The sequence below is a fragment of the Myotis yumanensis genome, unplaced genomic scaffold (genome assembly GCF_028538775.1).
Source record: "Myotis yumanensis isolate MYYU_CA2020_CCGP unplaced genomic scaffold, mMyoYum1.0.hap1 SCAF_4, whole genome shotgun sequence".
NCBI classification, from domain to species: domain Eukaryota; kingdom Metazoa; phylum Chordata; class Mammalia; order Chiroptera; family Vespertilionidae; genus Myotis; species Myotis yumanensis.
In genome coordinates, this window is record NW_027223755.1 from 102971019 (window position 1) to 102983096 (window position 12078).

The 12078-nt window shown below is 57.9% G+C and overlaps 1 protein-coding gene across 1 annotated transcript; it reads left to right on the forward strand.

The window, feature by feature from the left end:
- The first annotated feature begins 342 nt into the window (after positions 1-342).
- LOC139008302 (mastin-like) lies at positions 343-10353 on the forward strand. Its single transcript, XM_070411610.1, has 6 exons — positions 343-350; positions 8009-8069; positions 8265-8433; positions 8659-8933; positions 9818-9951; positions 10037-10353. Exons 2-6 carry the CDS (start codon positions 8009-8011, stop codon positions 10199-10201), a joined length of 804 nt encoding a protein of 267 aa, XP_070267711.1. The 5' UTR covers positions 343-350; the 3' UTR covers positions 10202-10353.
- The last annotated feature ends 1725 nt before the right edge of the window (positions 10354-12078 follow it).

Consider the following 12078-nt stretch of genomic DNA (forward strand, 5'->3'; position numbering starts at 1 on the left):
CAGGCATTTGTGTGCCCCTCCCCCTCCTCCATCTGCCTCTGCCCATCAGAGCTGATTGACATCTCTCACTTGCTGCCACCTCCCTCCTGCTCTCTGCCCTTTGCTTTCATGCCATTGGTCCAGGAGGGAGACGCTATAGAGGTGATGGCCGCTCCATCACGGGTGCCCGGGGGACAGCCAGGACTTGGGAGAAGGCACTCACAGGAAAACGCACACGTGCCCTGTTGTTGGTTAGTGTCCAGGCCTCCCCGCCCCCAACAAGGGACACCGTGGGCACCTCTCCTCCCTGCTGCTCTCTGCCACCTGCCAAGTTCCAGGTTTCCTTCCTCCCAGGAACTCAGTTCCAGACGGTGAGTCCCTGACCCCTGATTCTTGTGTCGAGGCTGCGGAGCCTCTGACTGTGGCTTCTGGGAGCCCAGCCCTCAGCGGCTGGAGCCAGGTGGGACCTGAGGAGGCCACTCTGGGACGGGGCCTGGGAGCTGGATGCTGCTGCCTGGCCGGCCATGGGAAGCAGCGCTGACAACGGGGGCACAGAGCAGGGGTTTTGGGGGGATGCTGAGCTCAGGGCAGGCCCTGGAGAAAGATGCCAACACGCTGTCAGTGCGGAGCTGGTCACTGAAGGCCGCACACAGAGCAGAAGGGGCCTGGGAGGCGTGGGGCAGAGAGTGAGCGCCACCAGGAGCCGAGCTCGGGGACAGGGGTGCTCCCTGGGGTGATGGATGGCCAAGGCCAGGGCCTGGCAAGAACACAGTGGGTGCTGCCACAGGGAAAGGTGACATCCGGTTGCTGCCCAGGAAACTCTAGTCCCCAGGTCCCCTGAGCCCGCAGAGTGCCCCTCCCCCCTTACCGAGAGCCAGCACACCCTTCCGGTATGAGTCTCCTGTGGCTGCTGTCACAGCTCACCCCGGGCACATGAATCATCTCACCATCCTGCCATCAGGGGACCGTGGCTCTCATGGGCTGAATCCAGGTGTTGGCTGGTTCCTCCTGTAGGTCCAGCCCTTTCCCAGCTTCTGGAACGTGTCCCAGCCGTTCCAGTGGCATTCCTGAGGCCAGTGATGCATGTGGCCCACCTGGAGAATCGGAATGACCCCCCTCTCAAGGTCACCGGTTATTATTTAATTCTATCTGCATCCTTTATGCCCTTTCCCAGGTAACCTGACATGTTCGCAGTTCCTGGGGATTAGGACCTGGATGCCTTTGGGGGCCATTATTCTGCCTTCTGAGCCCCTTTATAATGCAAAGGCTTCTCCCTGAGAAGACCTGCCCCTCCTCTCCTGAGCACTAGTCTGTAAGGGGTTAGAGGCAGCCCAGCCCTGCAGGGCCCCTGAGAGGAAGTGACTGTGAGAAGGAGCTCTGGGATCTGGCCTAGATGCTCCCATGGGAGTGGAGAGGACACCCCAGGGCTGGTGTCCAGACCTTGGGACCCATGGCTGGACCGGTGGGAGCCCCGCCCTGGCATTGGAGTCCCCAGGAGAAGGGGCCGGAAAACCTGCTGGAGCGCCTGGTCTGAGGGCGCCCAGGGGACAGGCCCCGGGGAACCCACTGCCAGAGGCCCTGCCCCGTCAGCAGCTGCATGGGCCTTGCTTTCTCTTTTGTTAATCCTCAGCAGAGGGTATTTTTCCATTGGTTTTCTAGAGAGATTGGAAGGGAGGGAGGGAAGGTGAGAGAGAGAGAGAGAGAGAGAGATCAGTTGGTTGCCTCCTGCATGCTCTGGGATGAACCTACAACCCAGGTTTTGTTTGAATCCTCACTGAGGATGTTGCCCATTGCTTTCCGAGCAAAGTAGAGAGGGAGGGAGAGAGAGAAACATTGATGTGAGAGAGGCACATGGACTGCTTGCCTCCTGCACGCAATTCAACTGGGGGGCGGGGAGGGAACAACAGCCCAGGTGCATGCCTTTGACTGGGAACTGAACTGGAGGCCCTCCAGTGCAGGGCTGAGGCTGTAACCAAGGAGCCCAACCGGCCAGGGCAGGGCTTTCCTTTCTGGCTGGACGTGATGGTCAGTGGCGCCGCCTCACCATGAGCTTGCTGCTGGCGGAAGGCCCAGGCCCACCTGCTGCTCATTTGCCGTCTCCCAACCAGGGACCCAGGTGGTTGGTGGCCACCCAACCACAGTGGTGCTTAGGCCTGTGGGGTGCAGCTTCCACACTGGGGCCCAAGTGGAGGCATCAAAACTACACCCTCAAGGCGGGACCTGGGAAGCACAGCTGAAGCTGTGAAGGTAGCTCTCTCTGGGCAAGAAGCCCGTCCTGCCGGCCACAGGGCACGCTCCCCCCAGTGACTGTCACCTGGGGCCTCGCTCCCCCCCAGTGACTGTCACCTGGGGCTTCGCTCCCCACCAGTGACTGTCACCTGGGGCCTCGCTCCCCCCCAGTGACTGTCACCTGGGGCCTCGCTCCCCCCCCCAGTGACTGTCACCTGGGGCCTCGCTCCCCACCAGTGACTGTCACCTGGGGCCTCGCTCCCCCCCAGTGACTGTCACCTGGGGCCTCGCTCCTCCCCAGTGACTGTCACCTGGGGCCTCGCTCCCCACCAGTGACTGTCACCTGGGGCCGTGTCCCTGGAGGCCGGGGCAATGACTCTGGTAGTAGGAGCAGCCCCGCTGGGTCACTGTGGGACCTGAGGTTGTGGTGCTCCCTCCCTGCCACAGGGGTGTCACTCATGGTCCAGAGAAGGGGACTAACTCGGCCAGGGAACAGCAGAGGCCCCTGAGCAGCCATAGCTGTGCCCTGTCTCTTTGTGTTCCTGGTGTTGAGGTACCAGCAGCAGGAAGCAGAGGCAGTGAGGTGGCTGGTGTCTTCATGTCCTGTGGCTGCCTAAGGAATTACCAGACACTTGGGGCTCTTAAAACAACGGGAATTTACTCTCTGGTTCTGGGACCAGGTGTCTGAAATCAGCCGCCAGAAGGGGGTTCCTTCTCTGAGGCTCAGGGAGAGAATGCATCCCAGGCTCCCTCCCAGCTCCTGGGGAGCGACCATCCCTGGTGTTCCTAGCTGCACCGCCTAATTCCAGTCTCCGCCTCCGCGGCCACATGGTCTGCCCTCCTGTCTCTGTCCTCTTCCCACAAGGACACCAGTCACATTGGATGAGGGCCCCTCCTTCATGCCCTCATCCAACCCTGATTACATTGCAAAGGCTATTTCCAAAGGAGGTCCCATTCACAAGTGCCAGGGGGTAGGACTTAGGCATATGTTTTGGGGGACACAGGTACCCTCTAACAGCAGGGGTCCTTGACTCTGCTAACCCAGAGCGGGTAGAGCTGTGGCCGCCATGGACAGGAGGAAGGTATGTAGCCCAGGTGAACCCCGGTGTGTCCCAGGTTCCCTCGCCCTATTTTGATGGTAAGTGGACAAGTGGAGCAGGCAAGGCCTCTGAAGGGCTTGGGACCAGGAACGAGGTCCCTGAGGGGTGTGAGTCAGGGACAGGCCCACAGAGGTGGGGCTGAGGGGAGGGGACCTGGAGAACATGATCGGGACCCCTGCAGAGGCAGGGCTGGCCTCTGCCCTCCAGCCCTTCTCTCTGGCTTCCCCAGGAAGAGCATCTGCTGGAGCCCGAAGGGGCTGCTCCCCAGCCGTGCCAGGGACAGAAGCCCTGAGCGGTCACCTTCCTGGGCTCTAAGTCATTTCCTTGGGCACTAGAGAGCCTGGCTCTAGTTTCTAGGCTGTTGAGACACCTGGTGTGGCTCCTGTGGCGACCAGCCGGGGCTCCTCTCCCTTCTCAGCATCTGTTCAGGGAGTGGCCCCAGGAACTCTGGGGGCTGCGCAGAATGACTAGCAGTGTCCGATGGCTCACAGTTGCCACTTCTCCCGGAGGAGCTATTCCAAATGCAGCTCCTCCCAGGCTCAGGCTCTGGGCAGCAGGTCTGAGGTGCACCTGTGAGAGCTGCTCCCGCTGAGACCTGGCTCTTACTTGTCTGCGAAGCGGTCCATGCGCCTCTGGTGACAGGGGAAGCAGGCGGAGCGGCATGGCCCATGGACCCTCCAGTGGTGGGCCAGCTGAGCACACCTTTTTTGCTTTGTTTTGTTTTTAGGTTGTTAAAGAGAAGGAAGGTCCCCTTTTTGTTCTTTTAAAAATTTTTTTTTGTTAATCCTCACCCAAGGATATACTTTCCATTGATTTCTGGAGAGAGTGGAAGGGATGTAGAGGGAAGGAGAGGGGTGCGGTGGGGACGGGGAATCGAACCCGTGACTCTTTTCTATGTGGGACACTGTTCTGACGATTGTTCTAACCACTGGCTCGGACTAATTTGTTATATTTTTAATGTCCAAGGGCACTTGGTTATTATCTGCTTGGTTATTATCTGCTATGAGAAGAAAACAGTATGTAATCCTTGTTTCATAAATGCAGTATCTTCTCCTACCTCCCTGAAAACGTACTCAAACTTCTTCTATTTCTCATCATTGCTTGTTGAATAGGTTTCAATAACTTTTTTTTCATTTGTTTTTATTTTGGTTTCTAACTTTCCAATGCAATGCTTTCCTGGTCAACGCCAACAGTTTTCTTCATATGTAAGAGCAAATCACTAAGTTTTGGGCTGGTTTCTGCTAAAAATTACCACCATAAACAAGTATACTTAGAGAGAGGAAGGGAGAGGGATAGAGAGATAGAAACATCAATGAGAGAGAGAGAGAGGGACATCATTGATCAGCTGCCTCCTGCACGCCCCCTACTGGGGATTGGGCCAGCAACCTGGGCATGTGCCCTGATTGGGAATCAACCCAGGGACCTCTGGTTCCTGGGCTGACACTCACCTGCTGAGCAACACCAGTCGGGTGCAAGAACACTTTTCTAAGGAACAGAAACAACTGTGTTTATTAACAGTTCAAATGCTGACTCGCATCTGTCAGCCTGGTTGGCTGGTGGACTAGTTGATTCTGTTCTAAGATGACTGGGCAGAGACCTGGGCCTCCCAGATGCCAGTCCTCTGTTTGGCTGGGACCAAAGGTTCTCTAGAGATGGATCCTTCACCCTCCTCCTGAGGTGACCCCGACTGCAGGAGGGAGAGGACGGCCTGGGTCCTGACCATGTGTCCAGCCTCCTGGCTCTCACCACCTTCCTCTGAGCTGGGTGACCCTCTTCAGCCCCTGCCAAGATCTGAGTTGCCTGGGTCCCTCACGTTCAAAGTGGCCCCATCTGCATGTGTCCTGCACAGTGAGGTGGCTTCACCCAAGCACCAGAACAGGGGGTTGCACTTCTCCCCAAGCCCCTCTTCTTCATCCCCTCCATCTGATTCCCAGCGGCCCCTCACCGATGCCGTCTCCTCCTTCTTTGCTGTGAGCTGATACCGTGCATTTGTCTGCTGCTGTGCTGTCCCTGAGGCTGGGTCTAGGAGGATGGGCAGGTTGGCCGGGCCGTATACCCGCCCTGCGTCACTGGACAACCACTCGGTTCCCATTCCCACAGCTTTATGGTACCAGCTGCCTAGTTTGCCTCACTCTGCCCTGTGGCTTCCTGGGACACCCCCACCTGTATTTTCCTCCTGGCAAACTTGGTGTCACTTTGAATGTTCCAGACTTGCCTGCAGTTCACATTCTATTGGGATTTTGGGAGAGTTGATATTGGATGACACCGTCTCCTGTTAACAACATTGAATGACATTTTATTTCGTGTGAGTGTCCTCCTCAAGGAAGTTTTGTGGTTGTCACGGACTCTAGATTAGGAATGTATGGACCTGGCTGTGAATGGGGTCTCTACCATATTGCATCGCATTAGCTATCCCTGAGGTTAAAGATGAGTTTCTCCTTCTTTCTCTCCTGATTTGTGTGTAAAACATTTGTCTTCCATCTAGACACCTTGGGAAACTTAATCTTAGAACCTTTTCAGTTGAGGCTTTTGGCTTTTCTGGGAGGAAGATGGTATTATCTGCCAATGATAATCATCACATTTCCCCCCAGACCCTCAAACCTCTTGTTTCTGTTTGGGGCAGATCTGCTCCTAATGCCCAAATGCCGTCTTTGTCCCAGGTCTGGCCCAGCTGGTTATGGCCCAGCCTGGTGCAGGGGGACGGGAAGCCTGAGTCCAGCATCAGGCTGGGTGGTGGGCCTGTGGCCTCTCGCTGACACCTCTGTGACTTGCCTTCCTGTCATCTGGGCTGAAACCAACCCCAAACCCACATCCACTGTTGAGGTGGGTGAAGGTGGGGGCTCTGTCCAGACCAGAGGCAGGGAGGGAGGAAGCCCCCTTATCACCCAGAGGTCTCATGCCTGGGCCTGTGGGACTAGCTGGGTCTGGGAGCCCAGCCCCTTCCCTCCTCGGTGCTCGCTCCTCCCACCACGGCACCCCTAGCCATGTTGGATCCTGGTTGTTTCCTGTCGAGATCCCCAGTGTCCCCTGAGGATTCTGGGTGCCCCCGGAGACACCAACATCTCAGCAAGGATGACAGGGACTCTGGCCCCAGGAGGGAATGATGTGTTTCTAGAGACCTGAGCTCATCTAGGTGCTGCAAACATCCCTTGATGGTCTCCTCACTGGGCTCATGGGGCACAGAGGACCGGGCAGTGGTTCAGGTGTGGGAAGCCCTCTTCCTTCTCCTCTCAAACCACTGTCTGGTCCTGTCCCATGCTTGGTGGAGAATGATCCTCAGAATGTCAAAGGGCGGGAAAGCCTGTCCCTGGCGAGTGGCCGGCCTCTGCCTGGGATTGAACTTAAGGGACAGAGCTCCTCCATTCAGAAAGCAGGGAGTGTGAGAGGGGGGTTGGCTCCCAGCGCTGTGGGGGTGGGGGCGTGTGCAGGAGGTGAGGAGAGGTGAGGAGAACTAGCACTAAATTGGCACCTCTCACACCCTTTGCTGTGCATTTTGACAAAGCTTGGTCATGCATAGGATGTATGAGGACAGCTGAGCAGATGCCTGAGTGTCCTGGGGCGGCTCTTACAGATGCCACAGACCCGGACCTTTAAAGAAAACTTTATTCTGTCACAGTGTTGGAGGCTGGAAGTCTACAATCAAGGTGTCAGCAGGTCCCACAAACTCCAAAGGCTCCAGGGAAACTGCCTCCTCCATCTCATGGTGTTGCTGGCAAACTCTGTCTGCAGGTCCAGCGAGTCTGTCCTTTTTGGGGGACACTGTGAGCCTCAAAAGAAGGATGGGGCAGGGGGCACTGGGCCTGCTGCTCTCCTTCTCCCTCCCCCCGCCCCTGCTCTTGGCTCAGGTGCCTGCCCCCATCCCATCCGTGCCCCTGCTCTGTGTTGTTTCAGAGCATCTGATTATTTATCATTTATTTAGTTCCTCACCGAGGATATGCTTATGGATTTTAGGGAGAGGAAGGCAGAGAGAAGTGAGAGACATCGGTCATTTGCCTCTTGTACGTGTCCCGATTGGGGAATGAACCCTCATCCTAGGTATGTGGTCTGACTGGGAATTGAACTTGAGACTCTTCAGTGTACAGGACGAGCAAAGCATCTCATTTCTTTCTTTTTCATGTGCAAACTGTCAGCTTACCAGTGAAATGTTTCCAGACCAATATTTTTATTAGTTTTATTTTTAGTTAATCCTCACCCAAGGATATTTTCCATTGATTTTTAGAGAGAGTGGAGGGAGAGGGAGAGACAGAGAGAAACATTGATGTGAGAGAGAACCCTGACCAGGGCTGGGGAACCTGAAACCAAGGTATGTGCCCTTGACCAGAATCGAACCTGGGACCCTTCAGTCCACAGGCTGACACTCTATCCACTGAGTCAAACCAGCTAGGGCTCCAGCACCAATACTGAGTGTCTTCTCAGACAGGAAACACCATGTTTCTCATCTGATAGCTGGTCTGCTGGTCACCACTGGTCCCACTGAAGAGATAAGCCCTGCCTCCTCCCATGCCCCACCCCAAAGGAGGGCGGCTTCCCCTTGGGCCTGTCTGGCAGGAGGATAAAGGGGCTCAGAGGGCCCAGGACAGAAGGCAGACAGACCTGGCATGGTGAGGACGCTGCTCAAAGCCCCATCCTCTCCATTCCCAGGCTGTGTCCCCGCCCCACATCTCCTCACTGGCTCTCCTCCCTGCCCTCTCCCCCTGCAGATGCTGTGGCTGCTGGTCCTGACTCTCCCCTGTCTGGGGGGCTCCGTACCTGTGACCTCAGGTGGGTCCTGACCCCCAAGCCTGGCTTTTCTCCAAACCCCTGACTGACCTGTCAGAGGCCGCCCCTGGGATGGGTGGCGATCCCCCTCTGAGGGTGGCTCTGGGAGGGACTGAGGATGGGGCCATGCTGAGTGCCAGGCAGAGGTGTCTGGGGTCCCTGATGGCTCCTCCTCTGCTTCCCCAGATCCTGGCCCAGGGACTGAGCTGGTGGGCATCGTGGGGGGGCATGATGCTGCCGATGGGAAGTGGCCGTGGCAGGTGGGCCTGTGGGTCTTTGATCCAACAAGTTACCAGTGGAGTCTCAATTGTGGGGGCTCCCTCATTTATCCCCAGTGGGTGCTGACCGCTGCCCACTGCATTCGAGAGTAAGTAAGTCCCTACTCTGCCAGCACCCGTGGGGGTGGACAATGTCGGGAGGCATGTGATGTGTGTTGGGGGCAGATGCTGGGCTGAGTGGCTGCAGACCCCCCACCAGGATTCAGCTTCCTGGCGCTCCCCTTGCCCACCACAGAGGGGAGGTCTCTGGGCCCTGAGGGGCTGACCCACTCCCTTCCACAGCCTCTCAGAAGCCTTTGGCCTTCTGTCCCCAGGAGAAACCCAGAGACTCGGCACATTAAGGTCCAACTAGGACAAGTGAGACGCTCATACAATGACAGTGTGCAGGTGGCTAGGATCATCCGCCACCCCAACTACAGCCTTGAAAATGAAGGACCAGAAGGTGGGGCGGACGTGGCACTTCTCAAACTGGAGGCCCCCGTGCAACCATCTAACCTCGTCAAGTGGATCCGCCTTCCACCAGCCTCCTCCGCATTCCCCCCAGGCTCACGGTGCTGGGTGACTGGCTGGGGCCTCATTGCTCCTGAAGGTGAGAACCAGGTGACCCGTGGGAGTGGGAGGAGGAGACTGAGGGCGATGCAGGGGGCGGGCCGGGCTTTACAGAGGAGGCTCAGCTGTGGTCTGAGCTGGGCTCCCTCCGGGGTCTCCCTTGGGTGTAGGAGGCAGACAGCTCGAGAGGAGTCTGTTAAGGAGCGGAGACCAAAGTAGCAAGAGTGAGGCATGGCCATGGGCATCTTTTTAAAATAAATATCACCCAGGGATATTTTTTCCAATAATTTTTATAGAGAGTGGAAGGGAGAGCAATAGGAAACATCGATGTGAGAAGCATATCGAATAGTTGCCATTCCAGGCTGGGCCGGGGATTGAACCTGCAACCCAGGTACTTGCCCTTGACCAAAAATCAAACCTGGGACCCTTCGGGTCAGTGCTCTCTCCATGAGACACACTGGCCCGGATGCCATGGGCATTTCTCTCCCTCACTCTGCACCAGTCTGTGTCCTCCCTTCCGGGGGTCCCCGTTCTCCCTGAGTCTCCATAGTGGGATGGAGAACGAGGAGAGAGAACTTCAGTGACGTGCTCCAGGATTCACTATTAAATGGACAAAGTCAAATTTGACAGTAGGGGCGCTCACTGTGCCTTTCTTGGGGGAACGCACTTGCTCTGATTTATCCCAATAAAAATTATTTGTGGATAAAAAAATATATATCTCTGTTTCTTTTTGGAGCTTGGTGCCCACAGTGTCAGCCTAGAGATTATCAGCCCATTGGCCTTGAGTGAACCGAGATAATTGAGGTCTTGGGTGACTCCTGGGTCCCCCTGGGGGCACTGAGGCTCAGCGTGTGGTTCTAGAACCCGCGGCCTGTGACTGTCCGCCCCCTCAGGACCACAGGCTCACTGGGCTTCTTCTCACAGAGTCGCTGCTGCCCAAAAATCTGCAGGAAGTGGAGGTCCCCATCGTGGCGGATGAGATCTGTCGGCAGCATTACGGCAATCGTATCACTGAGGACATGCTGTGTGCTGGGAGCGAAGGCCGGGACTCCTGTCGGGTGAGACCCCCAGACTGTGGCCTCCGTCCATTGCTCCTGCCTGCAGGGGCCCTGAGTACTGACCACCTGTCTCCTCTTCCCACAGGGTGACTCTGGGGGCCCCTTGGTCTGTAAGTGGAGAGGCACCTGGGTCCAGGTAGGCGTGGTGAGCTGGGGGAGCAAGTGCGGTCTTCCCAACTTTCCTGGAGTCTATGCCCGAGTGACATCCTTCTTGCCTTGGATCCACCTTCATATTCATTCCTCTCCTTGAGCCTGGGGCCGGGCAAAGAATGCTGCCCATGAGATGAAGACAGGCCCTCCAGGGTGTCTGGGGGACCCTCCCTGCTCCCTCCCAGTGCCAGCTCTTCATTGCACCTAGCGCCCCTCCATCCCTCCTCCCGCCCCCACCTGCTCTGAGATCCTCCTGCCTCAGCACCTCCATAGGCCTCTCTCCCCTGACAGGCAGAAGGGAGAGGCGGGATGTGCTCTGAAGTCCTGCGGGCACTGCAGGACTCCTGCCTCCTCCCCACCCCCTGTAGCTCATTAAAGTGCATAAAAAACTGCTCTGGACTCAGTGCACTTACCTGTGGGCGTGGCCAAGGCGGCCAGTGGGTGGTCCCTGCTGCTGGGGGAGCCCAGGCTCTGGGAGGGGCACCAGGTGGGATGGGCAGCTATGGCTGCAGCTGGAAGAGGGCGACCTGGCAGCTCTCCTGGCTGGGGTGGAGGTGAGTCTGCTGCCCGGGGCTGGAGGCCACAGCCTGGAGGGCCGCCCCAGAGGGTGCAGACCGTCCCTCTTCCTCCTTCAGTCGCAGTCAGTGTGTCATGGAGGCTTTAATGATTTGGACATGGCAGCATGCAAACAGGAGGTGCTGTGTTTCCATGGTCACCGCTGCTCCCTCTGACCCCGCGGCGCCGAACCCCCATTTTCCAATGTGATCAACTCCTGGGACCAAATGAAGTGCAGCCTCATTTCCACCAGATCCTCAGTCTCCCATTCTGAGCTTCTTCGGAGCAGGGTGGACCTGCAGGGGCCCAAGACCAGCCAGTCCCCCTCTTCCCCGCCCCCACCCTCTGGCTCCCCCAGCTCCCAGGTCCTGGTTGGTTGGAGGCAGCAGAGAGGAGGGTGGAGAGGGGACCCCCATCCCCCGAGGCCGCTCTCCTGGCGCTGGTGCACCTGTTGGAGAGACCCTGAGGTGCACAGTCCCCTCAGGCCCCACAGAGCCCCTCCTTTCTCCCCGGGGGTGGGAGGGGCTCCCAGTGGACAGAGGAGCTTCAGTTTCAAATCCAGGGAGTGAGAAAGGGCTGTGGAGCATGCCCTGGCCCAGGCAGTGAGGTGCACTTCCTGCTGGAGTAGGATTTGGGGGGCATGACTGGTGCCCCTCTGGGGTGGGTCCTGCACCTGCAGGTTGGGGCCAGGACCCAGGAGGGCCTGTGGAGCCTGAGGCGGCCTGTGTTGTGGGTGAGGGGGCTCCATACCCTGCAGCGACAGGCTGGTCCCCAATCTGATTCTACAATGGGGTGGCGGCCTTCCAGACCTTTCAGTGCCAGGACCCCTCCCCCGAGGCCAGGGTGGAACAGCCCTCCTCTCTCACTGTGACCCGGACCGGGTCCTTTGGTCCTTTGGGGAAGCCTGGACTCCGAGTTAGGGAGAGTGGAAGCTCGGGGAGGGGGGAGGGGGGGGGCTGATCAGGAGCTGCATCCCCCATGTGCCCTGATGTCTGGGTTCCTGGGAGCCAGGAGCTCTCCAGGAAAGCCTTTTCCTGGGAAAATAAGGCCTGAGACTCAGCTGGAAGGCACCACCAGGCAGATGGCCCCTTGGGGATCTGCTCCGCACAGGGAGGGAGGACGGGGTGACACAGCACAGCCTGGCCCTGTGCCCTCACCCTCGGGTTCCAGGTACAGGTTTTGCCTAAGTGACTGCCTGTCCACGGGGCCCTGGGGGTGGGCGGCTGCCAGGTGGTCCACACACATCCAGGTCCCCTGTGCCCCCCAGCAGGGTGTGGGCTGCCTACCTTCCCATTGGGCTCTGGGGACTCTGAGTCTTTGTAGGGCTTTCCTCCCTGGGTGAGGGTGTAGTCAGACCTTTAGTGTTCCTAGGGGTAAAATTGAGGGTCTGAGTCACTCAGAGGCCAGCGCTCCCAGGGGAGG